The following is a 20,314-nucleotide window of genomic DNA, read 5'->3' as shown; positions in this document are numbered from 1 at the left end:
CTATGCTCTTGGTACTTGGTTAGTATTTTGTATTTTGGTACTGTTGGTATAAAAAATAAAAAGTTTGTCTTATTTGTAATATCTTATTTATTACTGCAACAGCCAGCCAGAAAATCAAGTAGTCATTAGATTTTGTAATTTATATTGATATAATATTAAAGCAATAAAAATAAGCATGGTTATTCTCTAAAATGTATTCGTAGAGTATTTTATTGTTGAAAATAGCAGCCAACCTATACCATATATTGCCCCAAAATTTTAACACAGCAAGAAAATCAAAGAGTAATTATATCGATATTATATTATTTTAATAGATCCATGGGCCAAACGTGTACAACCGCCTATCCTGTTTCAGAGTGCTTTTTATATAAATCGAACTAGGACCGTAAATACTTAAACAGAACTATAAAATTTTTTAAAATTAATAAAAATCTATACAATCTATTAAAATCTATTAAAAAAATAACTATGATAAAATAAAAAAATTAAATAATAAAATACAAGTTTTTATTATAGATCCATGACCAGGACATAAGCGTGCAAAAGTGTAATTCTTCTAGTCTCCACAAAGGGGCGCTGTAGGAACAGGAACACGCTGCTGTAAAATCATCAACATCCGGCGACACGTATTTCCAAACAATTCAACAATCCTCCGAGGTTTCTGCAGTTTATAATCCGATTTCTGTTTTATTTACACCTCTTGTTTGTAAAATAATGTTTCCTTAAAATGGTATAAACTCCGTACGCGTAGTCGGGGATAATTTAAGTTTTTTTTCCGATGTAAACTTGTTGATTTTAGCCTATAAATCACAGTGTTTAGGTGGACTGCTGCTGCTCCAGACCAAAGTTTCAATGGGGGAAGTGAGAAAACTGCAGAAAAAGTTAAGACAGATTGGAAATTTGGAAATAAAAATCAGTCTTACACCAGAGGAGAGATTTAAGGTACAGAAATACGTTTTATTTATTATTTATTCACTGTCCTCACTAGGCTTTTGTAATGTGCACTAATGTAAAATGCAACTCAACACAAGGATCCAATAATTTCTGTTTTCACTACACAGAGAAGACACTAATAACTTGTGATTATGAGCTAACATTTTCTATTTTTCATTGTAGAAACACCAGACTGCAAATTTGTCTGATATGGTCCAGATTTTAAAACTTATATCATCTTATCCATCTTGTTTTTATATTTATTATCTGCTTACTAGTTCTAAATCGGTTGTATAATCTTAAAAATTGTCACACGTATATTTCTTCCATAACTCAACTAGTCAGAAAATGATAAATTTAGGCACTAAATGTTTAAAAGAAGCTACAAACCATTTACCATAGTCTTCCTTGTTTTTAGCTTTAGTGATACAGATTTGCTTTATACTGCCTGAAATAATTTCCCTTGTGGATTAATAAAGTTTGCCTAAGTCTAAGTCCCTACTCAAGTATGTTTATCTAAAACTTAGCAGCCATAAACACTTACCAGAGACTGATTAATTCTAGTCCAGTCTAGTCTAACTTGCCAAGTAAAATTATCTTGCTGCATGGACACATAATTTCATTATTTTAAGTAATTTTCTGATAGATTTAAGTGTTTGTATCTTAAATTTTGGCCACATTTTTGCAGTATAGAGAAACATGGCCCTAGGTCTGATTCCTAGTCTGGACGGAGTTTTTCCTGTGTCTGTATAGGTTCCTCCAAATCCACATTTCTACTTAATAATAATAGTTTTACACTTCATTGCACTACAGGTTTCTTTAATTTGATCAGATATATTTGAAGCTTTTTGATCAATAGTTCATCCTTTGTATTAGAGATGATGATTATTATTCAATATTCATATTCTGCATCAATTTAAAACAGTTATTTTTATGTTATGATAGAGATGATATGAGGTTGTTTTCAGTTCAGTTTATTTTTGTCAAGTCCCAAAATCACAACAGCATTCGCCTATTAGGTTTTAACAAGATCATTGATTTAACCAACAGAAAGAGAGAAGATCAAACATCAGACATTGGTCAATATCAGACAGGCAGATTAACAAACATTCATAGAAAACAAACAAATGGATTACTGTATCAGAACATCTCCTGTCCTTAAACCCTCCACTCTAAACTTAGCACCAAAACAAGATACTAATTTGAACAAATATAGTTATTAGTAGTAAAAGAAAACAAAATTTTACATTTCCTGAATACATAAGAACTCATAAGTTAAGACTACATAAAAACATTAAAGAAACTACTTTTATTTTAATCTGTATTTATAGAGGTATAACGATATCCAAGTCTCACAATATCGTATATTGTCATGGTATGAATTTCACAGTACGATATTTATTGCGATATCATGGGAAAGATCACGATTAGGGGTGTAACAATATCCAAATGTCTCTGTACGATATTTTCATGATTTACATCTCACGGTACGATATTTATTGGGATATTTTGTGGAGGCTTACAAACAAAACTGTGAATATGCAACTTTTTTCTCTTAAAATGCCTTTACAAGACTTAATCCAAAGAACTAAAACTTAAAAGTGCTTAAAACTGTTATTTCTTCATGTAGTCTGCACCGAAATGGAGCAAAGGATCATGGTCTATGTAGTGCCCTCTGTCTTTTTTGAGCTATTGCTGCACCATAACTATTAATTTAAGCAAAGAGACTTGTGATTTGATATATTGTGATGTTCCACGATGTTATTGTGAGAACTTTGACGATACGGTATCACGATATTTTGGTTATTGTTACATCCCTATTTATTTATTATCATGTTTATTATCATAATATTGAAAACTGTATTGGTTTTGGTTTATGAGAGTTGAACGTTTTACTTAGTATCAAAGTCAGGGTTGAATATTTTGACACTAGCAGACAATTTACTGCCCAACTCAAGGAACTAAATTTACTGAAAAAGAACTTCATTTAAAAATGTAGCTTTTAAAAACAACCTTGACATTTCTTTTCTTCCCATGGTGCATATCTAATTATTCACAATTATCCCAAACAAACCAGCTGTCATTTCCGGTTAGATTGATAAATGAAATCAGACTGAACACGTCGGTTGCAAATAAACAAATTGGATTAAGTCGATTGGTTGTGAATCTGGTGTCTCTTTCCTCAGATCTCCAGGAAGGCGGAGCTGCGTTCCAGATTGGCTGAGCTTCAGCTGCAGCTTTCTGGCCCGCAGCAAACTCCAGGGAACGAGGGAGACAGAAAAGAGGAGAAGATGAAAAGACAAGTGTAAGGAAGAGGGAGAGATGTACCACAAGGGGGGCCCGACACACAGAGAGAGACGTAATTCTTCAAAAGCAACAGCATTCACTTTGAGCTGTTTGATCTGGTTTTGTACATCTATCCAAACACGCTGCAGGTCAAATGGTGTCAGTAACAGAAAGAAAAAAAGTAAAGCGAGTCCCATAGATTTATGACTTAAAGTGTTACTCATTACCCCTGTTTAATATTTAAAGGTTTCGAGTCCTGCTAAAGTGTACTGCGGCTACTGCTGATTGTACTGTAGACTCTTGTGAGCTCTTAGCTGTTTTAAAACTGTCACCTCCTCAAATACATATCTCGAGGTGTGTTTTATTTCATTCACACATGTTTGAATAACCCTTTATCGTTCATCAGTCTGTCTGTCTACCTCCCCAAAGCTCAAAATGCTCTTTTCCACCTTTGAAATGTCATATAGTGGTAGTTTTCAAGTTAACTTTTACCTTTAGCGCAGTCGAAATAGGCAATTGTTGGAAATTATAATGATTCTAGTGAAGGTGTAGGGGTATAAAAACAGAACGGAGCACTTCTTGTATTACCACGTGACATCATAAAGTGGGAGAAAGTGTTTATGAGAACAACTCAGGCTAAATATGCAGGGTTTGTGTTTTAAACATGTGTGAAAAAAACGAAACACAACTCCAGGTATGTTTGTGATGAAGAAACATTATAACATATTTGTAGATCAGAAAATAGTGTAATATGGGCCATTTAATCTTTTAATTTTTTCATTTTAATAATCTACTTTGACATGTTTTTGATTATGAAATAAGCAAATGAATGGCCTTATTCAAATTATCGATAATGTGATGAATAATGTTTTGAAGATAAGCAGGGTTTTCAATATTGTATGTATTTTTTATTTTAATAATACAACCTACAAACCTTCAAATCTTAACATCAGATACACAAAGTAAAGGTGGTCATTGTAGAACCTTACAAATGCTGTTTAAAATTTGTCTGGTCCTTTTCATTTAGGGATGCCGTTTATCCAATGAGCCACTTTAAACTACTCTGTCAGGTTTACTAAGTACCTTTAGGTTCACTATTGCCTCGGTTTAATCTTTAAAATGTGGAGCAGTTTGATCATCTACATTTATATCCAATGAACCAGTGTAATATTAGTTTTAATCATGTAAACTAGCATTAAGTCCACAGCAAACTGGCATCCCTTATGTCCCGTAATCTGTCACAGCTCCCGAACGTCTCTCTAGGTGGCCAATAAATCAAATTATCAAAAATGTTATATGAATGTTATAGAGACAGTTTCAACGGTGGTCATCCGGACATTGTTTTTGTGAGCAACAGTGTCTCCATGAAAGACAATGTTGCTTATAATTAAAACTAAATATGCTGCAAAAACAAAAAAAGAAAGAACAAGAAAAAGGATACTCAAAGAAATGTTTTGTCACATTTTTGAAGGATTTCCAAAAAATATTCTCATTATGAGTTATTGGGATCCTCAAAACAATATTGATACTTTACATCGCGCTGGGTGGGTTCTACATGTATCTCTATGGTGGTGTGTTCAGTAGTTATCATGGAGACTCAGTGCACACATTACAGGGTTCCCACAGTCATTGAAAAAGTCATGGAAATTGAAAATGTCATTTTCCAGGCCTGAAAAAGTAATGGAATTCACTAAATTCAATGAAAGTTTTGGAAAAAGTCATGGAATTTTAGTATCTCTTTCACACAACTACAGCGTTCCGTTAAGTTGTCATTAAGCTGTTATGATTAGTTCTGAACGTCTGCGCCTTTTGATTAAAGGAGATGACAATAAATGCACTGACAGTATTTTCTAACATTTCATATTTAGCCCTAAATGTATGATCAATTCTACACATGTAGGGTGCTGTAAAATCATGGAAAATTCACTTTAGGTCATGAAAACTCATTGAGAAGTTTTGAAATATTGTGAAAATGAGTGGGAACCCTGACATTAGCAAACACTTACACATTTCCAAAACAGTTTGAAAGCACGAATGCAAAGTAGTAAGATTACTACTATTATTATTGTGTTTACTTTTGAGGTTTTGGTTTATATTGCCGAGTCAAGATGGAGTGGTCCTATATGTGCTTTTGTTTTGAAATCCGTCATTGAACTTTCGTCTGTCTTTACAGGGAGGACACCCCCGAGGCCGTTCCATCACAAATGCCTCCTGCCTCCAAGATTCTGAGGGAACAGTCCAAAACAGAAAAAAGTCCAGCTCCGAGGGCCAAGCAGAAAGACGGGAGAGGGGCAGAGGGGAGAGGGACAGAAGGATCCAGCAGACAACGTGAGGGGGCAGGTGGAGAGGATGTGGACATGGCGAGCGCTGCAGAGCCAGACTTAACAGAACAAACGAATCAGGAAGGTGAGTTATTCCCGAGTTGAAGAAGTCACAAAAAATGACAGTATCAGTATTATATTCTAACTGTCCTAAATAGCGCCAAGTACCAGCGTTTTATTTTGAACATCTGATTTTATTTTATTAGTTTTATTGCGTGTGACTGTCTCGAGGGGGCAGTTGATGTTTGCCTGAGCAAGACACATTTTTATTTTATCTTGAAACAGACAAAACTCTATTATAGTGAGTAAATCGGCATAATCGCTCATTCGTCGGCCAATTTGATAACCATCTGGAAGTCTTTTTCACTCTGAAGGTACTAGCCTAAGAAACCGGAGTAGACTTTACTGTAATTTTTATTTTTTTTAGCTTTTGAGGATCGAAAATGGAAAATTATATACATTTTTATCACATTATAGATCGATTTCTAATCTGAACTAAAAGTGTTTCTTTCACTTACAGTACATTGTAGGCACATTTATCTGCTCCTTTGGACTTTCCAGTATCATTCCCAAAAACTGGAAAAGCTTGAAAACTTAAACTGATTCTCAATTTTTCATGTGTTTTTTTAAATATATATACTGTATATATGTAAAAATGTATCACTCAAGATGGTGTTGTCTCAATATTCTCAGATTAGGGCTGCTCGATTATGGAAAAAAAATCATTATCACGATTATTCAAATGATTATTTTTTAGTTACACGATGCATTTACTTCTTTACTTATTTCTCTTGAAAAAAAAAAAAAAAGAATTTACCGTATTTTCCGCACTATTAGGCGCTCTGGATCATAAGGCGCACTGTCATTAAATGGTCTATTTTTGAACTTTCTTCCACAAATAAACCGCACCTGGACTTTAAATCGAAACACAACAGTTGGATGGGTCAGTGGGTTTTGTTTGTTTGGTGGCGTTCACGGTGACTCTGGGCTTTGTTCAGTTGTGGCGTGTAGGGAGGGTGCTGTCTGGGACCAACGGATTGTCGGCGTGTTCGCAGTGACTCAGTTGTTCAGTTGTGTCTAGAAGTGGCACATTGGACTCGCTTTTTCGGTTCGTTCCTCCGTTCCGTTCCTCGTCGGCGTGGAGTGATGAGTGTGGCTGCTGATGCTTTTCGCTGTGCGGTCGCTGTCTGCTCCGTGTGTGTTTGCGTGCGCTGCGGGTGGTGCGACTTTGTAGTTTACTGAAGTCGTGCTGGGACACCCGAGTGGATTTGTGTATGGGGCGCTCTGGATTGCGGGGCACGCAGTCGTTTTTTGATGGGGTTGGAGGCTTAAGAGCGCTTCCTATAGTGCGGAAAATACGGTATTTGCGAAGCCCGTTATTTCCATCACACTCTCTCTCAAAAAAAACCCACTTTCTTATTGATAATTTACGCAAAACTTTCAAATAGAAAATAAATATACGCTATACAGTTATGTGTCTTAGAGCAGTTTTGCGATGTATAGAACATAAAATAAATAAAATATACTTCGAACAAGAAATAAGGCATAGAAAAACATAAATGTATCCGAAATAAACTATATATCCAACTGTTCTACAATCTCTATATTTAAAAAAAAAAATGAAATAAATATACTTATTTATATAAAAAAATATCCCAAAACAATCTTTGTTAAGCTTCAATTGTTTCAACTTGATTATATGAGTTTGGAGATCGTCATTTTGGACACACAAATCGCAATTGAAATCAAAATGATTAATTAACGATAAATTGCACAACCTTATCTCAAACAGAAGCAATACATGTTTATTTAAGATTTGAAACTAGTTCAAATGAGCATCTGTTTCATTCTATCTCTGCACTCGTTTTAGTTTTGATCAGTAATTTGGCTATCAATATTTATAACTACTCTGTTTCAAGATTTGTTCATGCAACAGGCTTATGGCTAACACTGTTGCAGAAAGTTTAAACTACAATGCCGTCTCGGTCTCATTGAATGCCCTAATTTGCTATTAGCATCTAAAATCAGATTATTCATGTACGCCCCGAGGAGACTTGACAAGCTTAGTTGCTGCCAGCATTCAAACTAACAGCCACTATTTGCCTCCCTACAGACAGGACCTGTGTTTTGCCTTCCTGCAGTTTAATTGGCTGCTTTCTCCACAGTACCAGACTAATCCATATTGAAAAACCATGTAGATTAACAAGCCTGAGTGCTGATGAGTCAACACTGCTAATTGCACAAATCATTTCCTTTTACAGAAGTTGAATTTACATCCCTCAAAGCATCGTGGGAAAAGGCAAAGTTTCGCTTGAGGCTGTTGGACGGCCACAACGACATCATCACCTGCGTGGTTGCCGTTGACAACCTCGTAATTTCTGGAAGGTAAATCTGAAGTGGCTCATTTGCATAATGGATGTGCAAAGTGAATATTTCTCCTGATTTCTCACTTAATGTGCCCCTCTGCTCTCAGACAGTCATGTTTGTTTACGGTTGAATAGCGGCGCTGTACTCTCTGGTGGTTTGGGTTAAACTCCTTTTAACTCACTGGTTTATGGAGTTGTTTGTTTACTCTGGATCTGAACCGAGTCCAAGCTCCACTGGGCTGCTAACTGTGACGTCACCATCAACAGAAATATTGGAAATTTAGATGAATTTAAAACACTACCAGTCAAAAGTTTGAACGTACCATCTTTTTCAATGCATTTCTTCTTAAAGTTAACCACTTTTTATATTTTATGCACACACAGAAGACATCAAATCTATGATGCAAGATGTATGGAATTATGTATCAAAGAAAAAAAGTTGAATAATTGATCTGAATATATATATTTTTTATATTCAAATCCTCAAAGTTGCCTGTGCTTTGCTGACAGCTCTGCAGACCCTTGGCCTTCTCAGAATGAGCTTCACGGTGAAGTCTCCTGAAATGGTTTTCACGTCACAGGTGTGCAACGTCAGGGTCAAGAAATGTCAAGAGTGCAAACCAGGGTTCAAAGAAAAGCGTGGCTGTTTTTTAATATCTTAAGTCTAAAACAAGGACGGAACAAGTATGTAGTTTTATTTTTTATTTATATATTTTATTAAAGGCAACAGAATATAACATTTAACAAAATACAACAGTCAACATAAAAAACAAAACACAAAAACATAGAGCAACAGCCACGACAAATGCAAAACAACAAAAATGTCCCCATTTCTAATAAACATTTTTAGTCCCTATACTTAAACTAATATTATTTTCACCATCATCATTTCCTTTTCATCATCATTTACTATTTATTACAATTTCAAAGCATAATTTTAAAGGCATTTCCTTAATAAAGTAATAATAATAATAACACTACTACTACTACTACTACTACTACTACTACTACTACTAATAATAATAATAATTTATAATTATCTTTTTAAAAAATGTTTTCTATAAATAGTGGATTTATGAATACGTATATTTCCCTTATTAACTATTTATATATTTTAAGTTGCCACTTTAAATCCTTATGACCGAACATTTTTATATTTCTGACTTATTTTATATTAATATGAATACATCTATTTTGCTTTAGCCATAGAAATTAATTAATTAATTAATCATTGCATTTATATAGCGCCTTTCAAGATACCCAAAGCCCTACTATTGTAGCCACAGCTGCCCTGGGGCAGACTGACGGACGTGAGGCTGCCAATCTGCACCATCGGCCCCTCCGACCACCCATCTCCCACGCACACACCACTTCCAAAACATTAAAAACATTTATATACAATTATATATACAACTAAGTTTACATGAAACGGATTAGCATATAAATACGCAGATTAATTTTCTCCCGCTGTGTAAGAACTTCCCCTCTATTTTTATCCTTTTTTTTTTTTTGCTCTTTGTCTGTTTCAGTTGTATATTTTTTGTTTTTGGTTACTGCATCCATATGTGCTCATTCATAGTTTTGATGCCTTCAGTGAGAATCAGTGAGAATGTGTAAAAAATCATGGGAATATAGAAAGAAAAAGAGTGACCAAACGTTTGACTGTTCATGGGAGGGCAGGCTAAATAATATCTGCAGTTGAGCTGTTGGAATCAAATCAGAATTGCTTTAGTTATGGTTACAATTAGGATTTCGCTTTGTCTATAATTATCTAAGTTACATAATTTCCCTTGCAAACAACTAGGGATCCTGTCTTACGTTTAAAACCTGATAACCTTTTAGTTTAGACCTCTACAAACATGTTCTGAAATGGATCTGATTCTTCAATTTGTTAAGATCGGATTAAATTTTTCCCTTTAACGTGCTCCTGTATGTTTAAAAAAGAGACTCCTAGTATTAAAAAATGAAAAGCAAATCAAACCACAATCGCAGCTCTCATCAGAAAACTCATGATTTGCAGTTTTCCCCAAATCATTCAGCCCTAACGTCATTATGTTTATTTATAGAACTAATTTTGCAACAGTAAAAAAAAAATAAATAAATCAGCTATAGCTCAAAATCCTGGGGCAGGTTAAAATCAAATTAGCATTATAGTGAACACGGCTGGAATTCTGTTGGACCGGAGGGATGTGGAGTTATAACGTCATCGCTTAACAATCCAATAAACTCACACGGCAGAAACACAGACTCTTGGTGAATTGCAGAAAAATCAAAGGCCAAAACCTCTTTCACGCTTGAATAATATCTTTGACTGTGACCATTCTCGCTGTCAAAAACTATTCTATTCATAGACATAATTTAATAAGTGGAAAATAATATAGTAATTAAAGTCTGAAAGCCTCGCTAGAGCTGCCTCACAGAACATGTAATAATTTTGGAGCAAATAGTGCTGTAACTGTACTAAAAATTCATTTCAATTCTGACACAAAGGAAAAAGATTGATACACATTACCTATTATTATTATTATTAATGATTCAAAGACCCTTTTTTAAAGCAATAGACTATAAATTTCAACTAGGGATGTAATAATAACCGAAATATTGTGATGCTGTATCGTCAAAAGTGTCAGAATAATACCATGGACCATCACAATATATCGAATTACAAGTCTCTCTGCTTAAATTATTAGATTTAGTGCAGCAATAGAGCTAAAAAGAGCAGAAGGAACTACTTAGACCATGATCCTTTGCTCCGTTTCAGCGCCAACTTCTAGTACATGAAGAAATAACTGTTATGAGCACCTTTAAATCTTAATTCTTTGGATTAGGACAGAATCAAAGTCTTGTCAAGGCATTTTAAAAGGAAAATTGTGTGTGAATTGTGTGGTCCTCTGACTTTATCAGGGCAGCCGTGGGGTCTTAAAAGTCTTAAAAAGGTCTTAAATTTCATATTCCTAAATTAACGCCTTAAAAAATCTTAAATTCTGTTGTCCAAGTCTTATTTTTTTCACAAAAGTCTTAAATTTCATTAGTCTATTTTTTTGTATACTCAACCAGGCTGCAGTGCGATGTTAAACAGAGGGAGGGAAAAAAACCAACAACGTGAAATCATGTAACCTGAATGAACGTCTAATTTGGAGTATGTGCAAACAATACTTTGGTTTCTGTAAACAATGAGTAAACAATCAGTAGAGTGGAGGAAGACGTTGGATGAATCATGTGGAAGTGTAGGTTTAATCCACAGTGGTTCTTAGATTCCAGATATAGTAATTGGTTGATCATTATTAGATTTGGATCTGGTGTTTTTCACCTGCATTATGGGTGTGATGTTGGTTTTCAATTTTCATTTAAGTGGACTTAAAAAGGTCTTTAAAGGGCCCATCTCATGCAAAATCAACTTTTCAGAGCTTTCTACCTTCTAAGAGTGATGTGTGGGCCTTGTATATGTCGCTGAAGTGGTTTTTAGATTGATTTGTTGTTTTTTTAAACAAATTGCAGCGTATTTCTGCCCCCCTCCCACGTGACAACGAACTAAAGCTGCTACAATGATGACGCGGCAGCTACACCTATGACGCGTTTGACGTAGTAGAAAGCGCTTTGCACCCGCCCTCCTCCCCCGCTCCACTGTGTACACAATGTAATACGTTTATCTACTAGTGTTTATTAATACTTTACCAATCAGTAATGTTCAGCTGATGTCGACGTGGTGCTTGAGCTTCGTGCACCTCAAAGTCCTCGTCCGATGATGAATAAAAGTTTATTCCTAACGTTATCAGGGTGCACGCCTGTCTCCCCCTCCCTCCCTGAGATGGGAGGAGGAAGGGCGGCTCACTCAGAGCCTACGTCATGTTTGGAGGGCGGAGCCTGTGCTTTCTCAGGACGGGCGGGGGGTGAGCAATAGTCGGACTTTCAGTTTCATAGTTCCTGGTCTGTGACTGCCTCCAAGAAATCAGTAAGATTTCATAACTATTGTGTAATGGATGTTCCAAAACCCAAATTGTGCTTGTTTATGTGCAGAAGATACAATGTGAAAAGAGTTATTTTGCATGAGATGGGCCCTTTAAAAAGTCTTAAATTTGGGGTAGTCAAATCTGGGGTTACCCTGTTTGTTGATTTTATTGCTATTTTTCTACTTATTCAGTATTTGTAAAATGTTTTTTATTGACTTGCTTATTTATTTTATGCTTTATTTTAATGAATCTATTAATTTATATTGTGCCTACTCTGTGCAGCACTTTGGAGACTTTGTGTTGGTAAAGTGTGCTATACAAATAAAGCTGGACTGGACTGGGTTGGCAAATACAGCATATTCACAATTCTGTTAGCGTCCACAAAATATCAACGTGAAAATATCGCACCGAGAGATTTTGATTATTGTTACATTCCCTACTTTGAACACATAATACGCATAATTTATTTAATATTACCACATGACCTTACACTTCTAGTTCTAATAAATATCAAGACTTTTCAGGAAAGGTTCAATTTTGCCTCGTGAGTTTCTAGTTTCCGTATTAGTTTGACAGTGAGTTTGTGAGTAATGGGCATAAATGCAAATACATTATATAGCACATTTTATAAACAAAACAGTTGCCAAGTGCTGCAGAGGGACAGAGAACAATAAAAAATCAACAAACTGTATAACTGCTTAATTTGATCTCACTAGTCCCAAAACAATAAGACCAATTCAGTCAAATAAAAGCAAAAGCATAACGCCGTAACTTGGGAATACATAAAGACAGAATAAAAGACAAAGGTATGTATTTCTTTTTGAAGACGTTACTATGAGGTCTGCGAGGGAAACAAGATTTTTCCGGCGAGCTTTTTGATTAGATTGGAAGTTATGTTTTAATCAGAGGTAGGAAGAATAATTGACAAAAAGACGAAAATATGAACTGACAGCTAATAGTCACAATTTAGAGTACTTAAAAAACTGCAGTGATTTGCTAATTGCGTCCAGTGAAATTTTGATTCGATTGCATTTTCTCACAGTCCATTGTACTAAACCTTGGCAAGGGATAAAATCAGCAGAGACACGTATATTGTTTGTGGTTTGAGAGGTAGACTGGCGATATCATCACTTCCCATTGGGCTCATAGCTGTGTTTAATATGTTGTTATTGCAGATCCATGATACGGCCTTTTCTTTTCTTCTCTTTTTTCTTCTCTTTTTTTTTTTTTTCAGTCGAGACACTACGGTAAAGGTGTGGCATGTTCCCACGGCAACAGAGCAGAAGAACCTCGGCGGTCACTCTGGGGGGGTCACCTGTCTGTGCGCCCCCCCTCCGGAGTACTGCAAAAAACTGGGTGAGACGCGCACACACTGCCCCCTACTGTTGTATGCATGTGTGCCACAGAATATGATTATGTTGTTGTTTTAAAAAGACTGCAAATGACAAATTACTTTTACTGTTATTCACTTATTATTATAGAAAATCTTTAAATTTTATGTTCAAATTTAGTCACTGTAATAGGGCGGGGTATCATTAAGAAGCTGCCGATACAATACATACCTTGATACATAGGCCACGATACAATACATATCTCAGTACAGTGCACTTTCGATTCAGTACGATATATTTCAAATCAAATCAATTGGATATGGTTCAATAAAAAATAAAGGCTAAATCATGGCTGTGATATTAAAAGTCTTTGTTATACCACATCTTGTGCAAACTTAATATGAAACACAAATATTTTAATCCTCAAAACAGTGAAAATATCAAAGGTGTCGCATAAACAAGTTTCCTTCCTCTAAACAAGCAACAACTGTAGTGTTGTAACAAAATAATTTAGTACAATATACCAAAAAATACTTTTGGTGACACATTGATTCAAGCAGCCCATGATATTGACACTGTCATCACATTAAACAATAAGATATATCGATATTTTGATACTTTTGCACACCTCTAGATATGATACATATCTTCATCCAGTGCACTTTCGATTCAATATGATATATTTCAAATCAGTTTGATGCTGTTCAATTAAAATAAAGGCTAAATGATGGCTGTGATACATAAACTCTTTATTAAACCACTTCTTGTGCAAAATGAATATAAAACACAACAATCCGTGTAGTATTCATTCGTTTTTCAAAATAAAACCAAAAATAAGAAAATGAAAAAACAACTATTTTCTTCATTATTTGTCTCCAAAACCAAAATGAAAAAATGGGTAACGATTCGATTTGTTTTTTTAAATTTTTGTGTTTAAATGAATAATGGAAAAAATGGATAACGACCGTTTCGCATTTATTACAAATTGGCTGAATTTACTCGCCGAGCCCTGGCCATTGACATGTATGAAGAGCTGGACTTGGCCACTCTCTCCAGTTATATATAAACCTCTATGATTTTTGTAACATGTGCTCAAGCAGAAGAACAAACGGAGGTCCTAATTCATTCATTTATCCATTATCATCCATTCATAAGAAAAATGTTAGCAATAGTTTCTGTTTTGTGCACTAACATTACCACCATTTAAACTAGAGATGCTTGACCGCGGATCAAGCAGATGGTGAAAAATAATATTTACATCCAGTCTATTATCACAGTGTTTTAAATAAAAAGAACATACCTGGAATATGACACCATTTATTTATTTATTTTTTTGTGTCATCCTGTCTTTGGGTCTTAGGGTTATACTCTTATTTCCACAAAAAAGGATGTAGGTTTCCACATGGGTTTCCATCTTGCTCTTTCCAGTGGCATATACATGTTTATGTGTGTAAATGTGTCACTTCTGGGTCACGTAAACGGGAAACTGCCGTTATCCGTGTTTTCCATTATTCATTTAAACACAAAATCGAAAACTGAAAAAAACGAATCATTTCTGTTTTTTACCTCCGCCAAGGAGGTTATGTTTTTGCCGGCGTTTGTTTGTTTGTTTGTTTGTTTGTCTGTTAGCAACATAACTCAAAAAGTTATGGACCAATTTTGATGAAATTTTCAGGATTTGTTGGAAATGTGAAAAGGAAGAACTGATTTCATTTTGGGGGTGATCCGGAAGAAATCCTGGATTCTGGATCACTTTGAAATTTTAGTTAACATTGTGGTAAATGGGGACAAAAATTTTGTTTCTCAATATCTCGGTTAATTATCGACCAAACCCCATGAAATTTGACTCAGGGATGGACAATGGGATCCTCTTTCATATTCCAAAGGCTGATCCGGATCTGATCCAGAAGACTGATTTTATCGCAATTTATATAAAAAATGGGGGTAGTCCTTGGCGGAGGTCTGCGCTCTCTGACTGCTTTACTAGTTTATTTTGGTTTTGGAGACAAATAATGAAAAAAATAGTTTTTTTTTTTGTTTTCTTATTTTTGGTTTTACTTTGAAAAATTAATAAACAAATGATAGATGGATTAATCACACCCATTTTAATAATCAAAACTGTGAAAATGTCAAATGTGTAAACGAGTTTCCTTCCTCTAAACAAGCAACAAAACTGTAGCGCTGTAACAAAATAATTCAGTAAATTATAGCAAAAAATACTCTTGGTGATATTGATACAACAGCCCGCGATATCGATACTGTATTGATACGATATATCGATATTTCAATATTTTTGCACACTACTACACTACTCTGTAAACATGTTTTAAATGCATCTGATTCTTGTATTAGTTTATCGGTTTATATTTCATTCATCTGTATAGCATTAAACATATCTATTGCCATGGAAACAAGCATTTAGACTAGTTATACGCCAGCTCACAGAAAGAATGCACATTTAAGGCAGTGTTGTCAGCAATAATAATACCTGACATTATACAAATACAATATACACAGGTTTAATGTTATACTGTGGAACATAGTTAAAGAAAATAAACCTGAATGACTGAGAAATTACATTTAATATCCCCGTGGAGACGAACAGATGCCGTACCCCACACCAGAAAAATGACATAGTGCACCATACCTAAACTGAATCAAAATGGGTTATCAAATTTCACCCATTCCCAGTGTATTAGTAACGCCGTGAGGTACGCTTTTAGCCCGCGTGTTCTTCAAAGCGTGTATTTTGCATAATCACTGTGGTCTCAATATGTTGCGTCTCATCCTTTTGTTGTTTAACTTGTTTTTTTCTGTTTTCCTTCTGTCAGCTTGGTCCCTGTCTCTGTCTGACAAAGAGAGGTTTATTTTAAGTGGCTCTGCAGACTGTAATGTGAAGATCTGGGCGCTCAGTGTTGGTAAATACACTCATATTATACACATAAAAACATATCCTACTATTTACTTTCAAGTGCACGTGACAGATTTTCATGTTTTGCTTGTTATTACTTGGTTTGGTGGGATATTTATCAGTTTTACATCAGTTAAGTGGCAATTTGTGGGAAAAGAGTTGAAAAGAAAAGTAGAAAAACACAGGTTGAGTAGCGGTGAGTTCTACCTTTACGTTTGTCATCAGCAATAAAATCCAGGGACAGTTTGCATTTTCTGTCCATTTCAACCTTCAAATTTATTTTTATCAGCCAAATCAAAACTATTGGCTGATTTAGACTGTTGCTAGGTAACACCTTTATGTACATCTGATAACCATGTCCAACCAGGAACTAAAATTATATATTTCATCAAAATGACTAGGCAAGATTATTTGTAAAATCTTAAATATAGGTTAATGAAGTTTTAGTGAAAGTAGTAGTTTAACCTTGCAGTTGCACTTTAAGTTTACACATACTGCAAAAAAAAACAACAATATATTTCTATTTCAATATTTAACGTCACATCAGAGTACATATATATCCAATCCACTTTATTTATATAGCACATTTTATAAACATGACAGTTTCCAGAGTGCTGCACACACAAATTAATGAAGTAAAACACAGTAAATCCTAAATAAAAACAATAAATAAAAAGTGGTAAAATGCATAAAGCTCAAAATGATTTTAAAAAAGAAGAAAATAAATAAATAAAATTAAATAAAAGACACAGAGGACCACACAACTCAAGCGGTGTTAAAAGCCAGAGAATAAAAGTGGCTCTTATATATGTTATTGGTCAGAAGGAATTTCCAAAACAAACAAGCTATCTCAAAATCAAAATAATCTTTCCTCAAACCATATTTTATTTTATTTATTTTATTTTATTTAAATTAAATTAAATTACATTTTATTTTAATTCATTTTAATTTAATTTTTATTTATTTTTTTATTTAATTTTTAAATTTGTATTTAATTTTTAATTTTTATTTAATTTTATATTTAATTTTATGTTTTATTTATTTTTATTATTTTTATTTATTTATTTATTTTCATTTTATTTATTTATTTTTTATTATTGTTTTATTATTATTTTTTTTTTTTTTTTTCATTTCATTTTATTTATTTATTATTATTTTATTTATTTATTTTATTTCTTGTGGAATGTATTATTTTTAAGTTACAGTGTAGTGTAGAATGAGGAGCAGGCCTTGAATCACACGTCGTGGTTTGTAATGTGAAGATCTGGGCTCTGAGTGCTGCTATGAGTTACTTCACCCATGTTAATATTTTACATTTATCTCCTTAGGTAGACAGTGCCTCAAGGCTGTATGCAGCACATGAATAATAATTACACCTGTATTTTTTAGTTGTAACATGTTTACCTGGGCTACCTGCTGTTTGTGACCTGTAAATGCAATCTTTTTTTCTTCTTATGCCTGCAGGCCAGTGTGTTAAGTCTATTTACACGTTTAATGCCGTGACTGCCCTGTGCTTTGTGCCGGAGGGAGACGGCTACATCGTTACTGGATCGGGTACGTTGTTCACCGTAACTCTTACCTATATTTTGCTGCAGGTTGTACTAAAATATAATCTTGAAGGAATGTACTGTAAAAAAAAGAGCATATCTATGAATTTATACCTTTTTATTTGAAATATCAGTGTGTATGTTCACGTGCTCACCAAAAATCTGATTTCGAGTAATCTGAAAGTTTTGAAAACAATAGTTGCTCTAAAAGTCCATTGAGTGACTGACAACAGGTTTTTTTGATGCTCAGATCTCATGTCACTGCATAAAATATCAATATTTATTTGTTAATTTATTTCATTCATAAAGTATAAAAAGACATCAACAGTGTCACAACATCAAATATACAAGAAATACCGTATTTTCTGCACTATTAGGTGCTCTGGATTATAAAACGCACTGTCATTGAGTGGTCTATTTTCGAACTTTTTTCACAAATAAACCGCACCGGACTTTAAACGAAAGACAAAGTTGGATGGGTCAGTGGGACTTTGTTTGTGGCGTTCACGGTGACTCTGGGCTTTGTTCAGTTGTGGCGTGTAGGGAGGGCTGCTGTCTGGGACCGCTGGATTGTCGGCGTGTTCGCAGTGACTCAGTTGTTCAGTTGTGTCTAGAAGTGGCACATTGCACTCGCTTTTTCGGTTCGTTCCTCCGTTCCGTTCCTTCGTTCTGTTCCTCGTCGGCGTGGAGTGATGAGTGTGGTTGTGGGTGTTTTTCGCCGCACGGTCGCTGTCTGCTCTGTGTGTGTTTGCGTGCACTGCGGGTGGTGCGGCTTTGTAGTTTACTGAAGTCGTGCTCGGACACCTGAGTGGATTCGTGTATAGGGCGCTCTGGATTGCGGGGCGCGCTGTCGTTTTTTGATGGGGTTGGAGACTTAAGAGCGCGCCTAATAGCTCGGAAAATACGGTAAATGAAAAGGAGCAGAAAGAAGAGTCATGTTATGTTATTTACATCATGGTGGAGGTGTTCCGCCTGTATGTTTGTGGTGTAATATTCAGCAGTTGTCTTGGTGACACAGTGAACACAAATACAAAATGAATTTTAATAGCACCTTTTCAAGAGGCTGGGATCAATAACTAACTACACTACTGGTCAAAAGTTTTAGAACACCACTTTTTCCAGTTTTTTACTGTTCATTGTTTACTGTTGACGAAAACGTATTCTAAACTTTTGATTCATGAAAGTGTCCACCTTTGGCAGATATAACAACTGAACACACTCGTGGCTCGTTCTTTTTACAAAAGAAATCAAATATTCTTCAGAAAGTTCTTCCCAAGTCTGTTGCAGAAGTTCCCATAAATGTGTGGCACTTGTAGGTTTCTTAGTTTTCACTCTTCTGTCCAGTTCATCCCAAACCAGCTCGATGGGGTTTAAGTCTGGAGACTGCTGGACAAGCTTTACCATCTTGTTCTTTTTTCCTGAGGTAGTTTTGGCAGAGCTTGGACTTGTGTTTTGTATCTTTTATCTTTTTTGTTAACCTCTGTCTGTTCAGTTCTTACCTTTGTACCATTTCAAGCTCTTCATTGGACTTGCACAACTTGAAATGCGATAAATAAATGGAAAAATTCGGGTATTCTAAAACGTTTGACCAGTAGTGTACCTTGTGAGTGTAACTTCTAACATCTCACCTGTTGTTCCAAATAAATCTTCTTTCTTTGGTCAGATTGTGTTAAAACAAAGCTCAGATTAAAACCTAATTCAGACAGAGCAGTGTCACGTCCCCACAGCCCCAGAGAACATTTATGTCACCATCTGCAAAGCATCAATACCCTCTGTGCACATTTGTTTTATTATTTTTGATAAGCTCTTTGTTGCTGTTCTTTTAGTTTTTATTATACAGCAAGCAAAACAACCATTGCATTATAATTGGGCTGAGCAGTTAGAGGTCTGCAGCCAATCCTCTGCTAGTAAAAAGCGTGTGGTTTAGAGCAGAATTCACTGGAGGATTAAATTGGACTATTTGGGTGTTAAATGGCACTGATTAAAAGCGTGTCTGGTTTGAGATCCTGAAATCAATACCTGAAAACCTTTTATTTGCGACATTCAAATTGAAATCTATATCTTTTCTGTATCATCCAGCCCTATAATATTACAACATGTTCATTATATCTCCCATAGGGTTGTAGTCCTTTAGTCTTTTAGTTATAGTAGTTTAGTTTATTAATCGGTCGCTCTTAGTAGTTTCGTTGAAGAATTTACTTTTTGGAGATAAAATTATACAAGGAATTACACATCTCTGCCCAGGAACTATAGATAAAAATACAGTTATTGTGCAGTATCCTTGTCAAATAAATAAATAAAATCAGAAAGGAGAAAGTCAGGAGTGGATTATCTGAAGATTAGGGAGTGTGTTTAATCTTTTTTTTTGCATCAATAGTTGTTTTTGCAGTGCAGTTTGAGTCAGATACAGAGAGGTGTGTAATAGTTTTGAGAGCTTTTGCCATGCCCTCTTTCTAGTTCGACTAATCAGTTTTATTATTTATTTATTTCATTCATAAAGTATAAAAAGAGATCAACGGTGTCACAACATCAAACATACAAGAAATGAATGAAAAGCAGTGGAAAGAAGAGTTTAATCTTATGTTATCTGCCCTCTTTTCCTTTTTCAAGACAAAACAGCAACACCGATTGTTACTTTAAAATATTTCAAATCAGTACATTTCAGTTCA

General features: G+C 34.9%; 1 protein-coding gene across 1 annotated transcript in view; it reads left to right on the top strand.

The window, feature by feature from the left end:
- Nucleotides 1-613: 613 nt before the first annotated feature.
- Nucleotides 614-20,314, top strand: part of si:ch211-154o6.3 (uncharacterized protein LOC563854 homolog) — a 33,147-nt gene continuing 13,446 nt past the window's right edge. Inside the window, exons 1-7 of the mRNA XM_020928049.2 lie at nt 614-942; nt 3,120-3,238; nt 5,393-5,625; nt 7,802-7,925; nt 13,091-13,212; nt 16,019-16,105; nt 17,563-17,652. Of these exons, the coding sequence (XP_020783708.2) occupies nt 853-942; nt 3,120-3,238; nt 5,393-5,625; nt 7,802-7,925; nt 13,091-13,212; nt 16,019-16,105; nt 17,563-17,652 (865 nt within the window). The 5' untranslated portion in view covers nt 614-852. The remainder of the gene's footprint in view (nt 943-3,119; nt 3,239-5,392; nt 5,626-7,801; nt 7,926-13,090; nt 13,213-16,018; nt 16,106-17,562; nt 17,653-20,314) is intronic.

The sequence above is a fragment of the Boleophthalmus pectinirostris genome, unplaced genomic scaffold (genome assembly GCF_026225935.1).
Source record: "Boleophthalmus pectinirostris isolate CB_2022bp ecotype Guang Dong unplaced genomic scaffold, ASM2622593v1 HiC_scaffold_6, whole genome shotgun sequence".
Taxonomy (NCBI): Eukaryota; Metazoa; Chordata; class Actinopteri; order Gobiiformes; family Gobiidae; genus Boleophthalmus; species Boleophthalmus pectinirostris.
The sequence above is the reverse complement of the archived record's forward strand: the minus strand, read 5'-3'. Positions and strand labels throughout refer to the sequence as shown.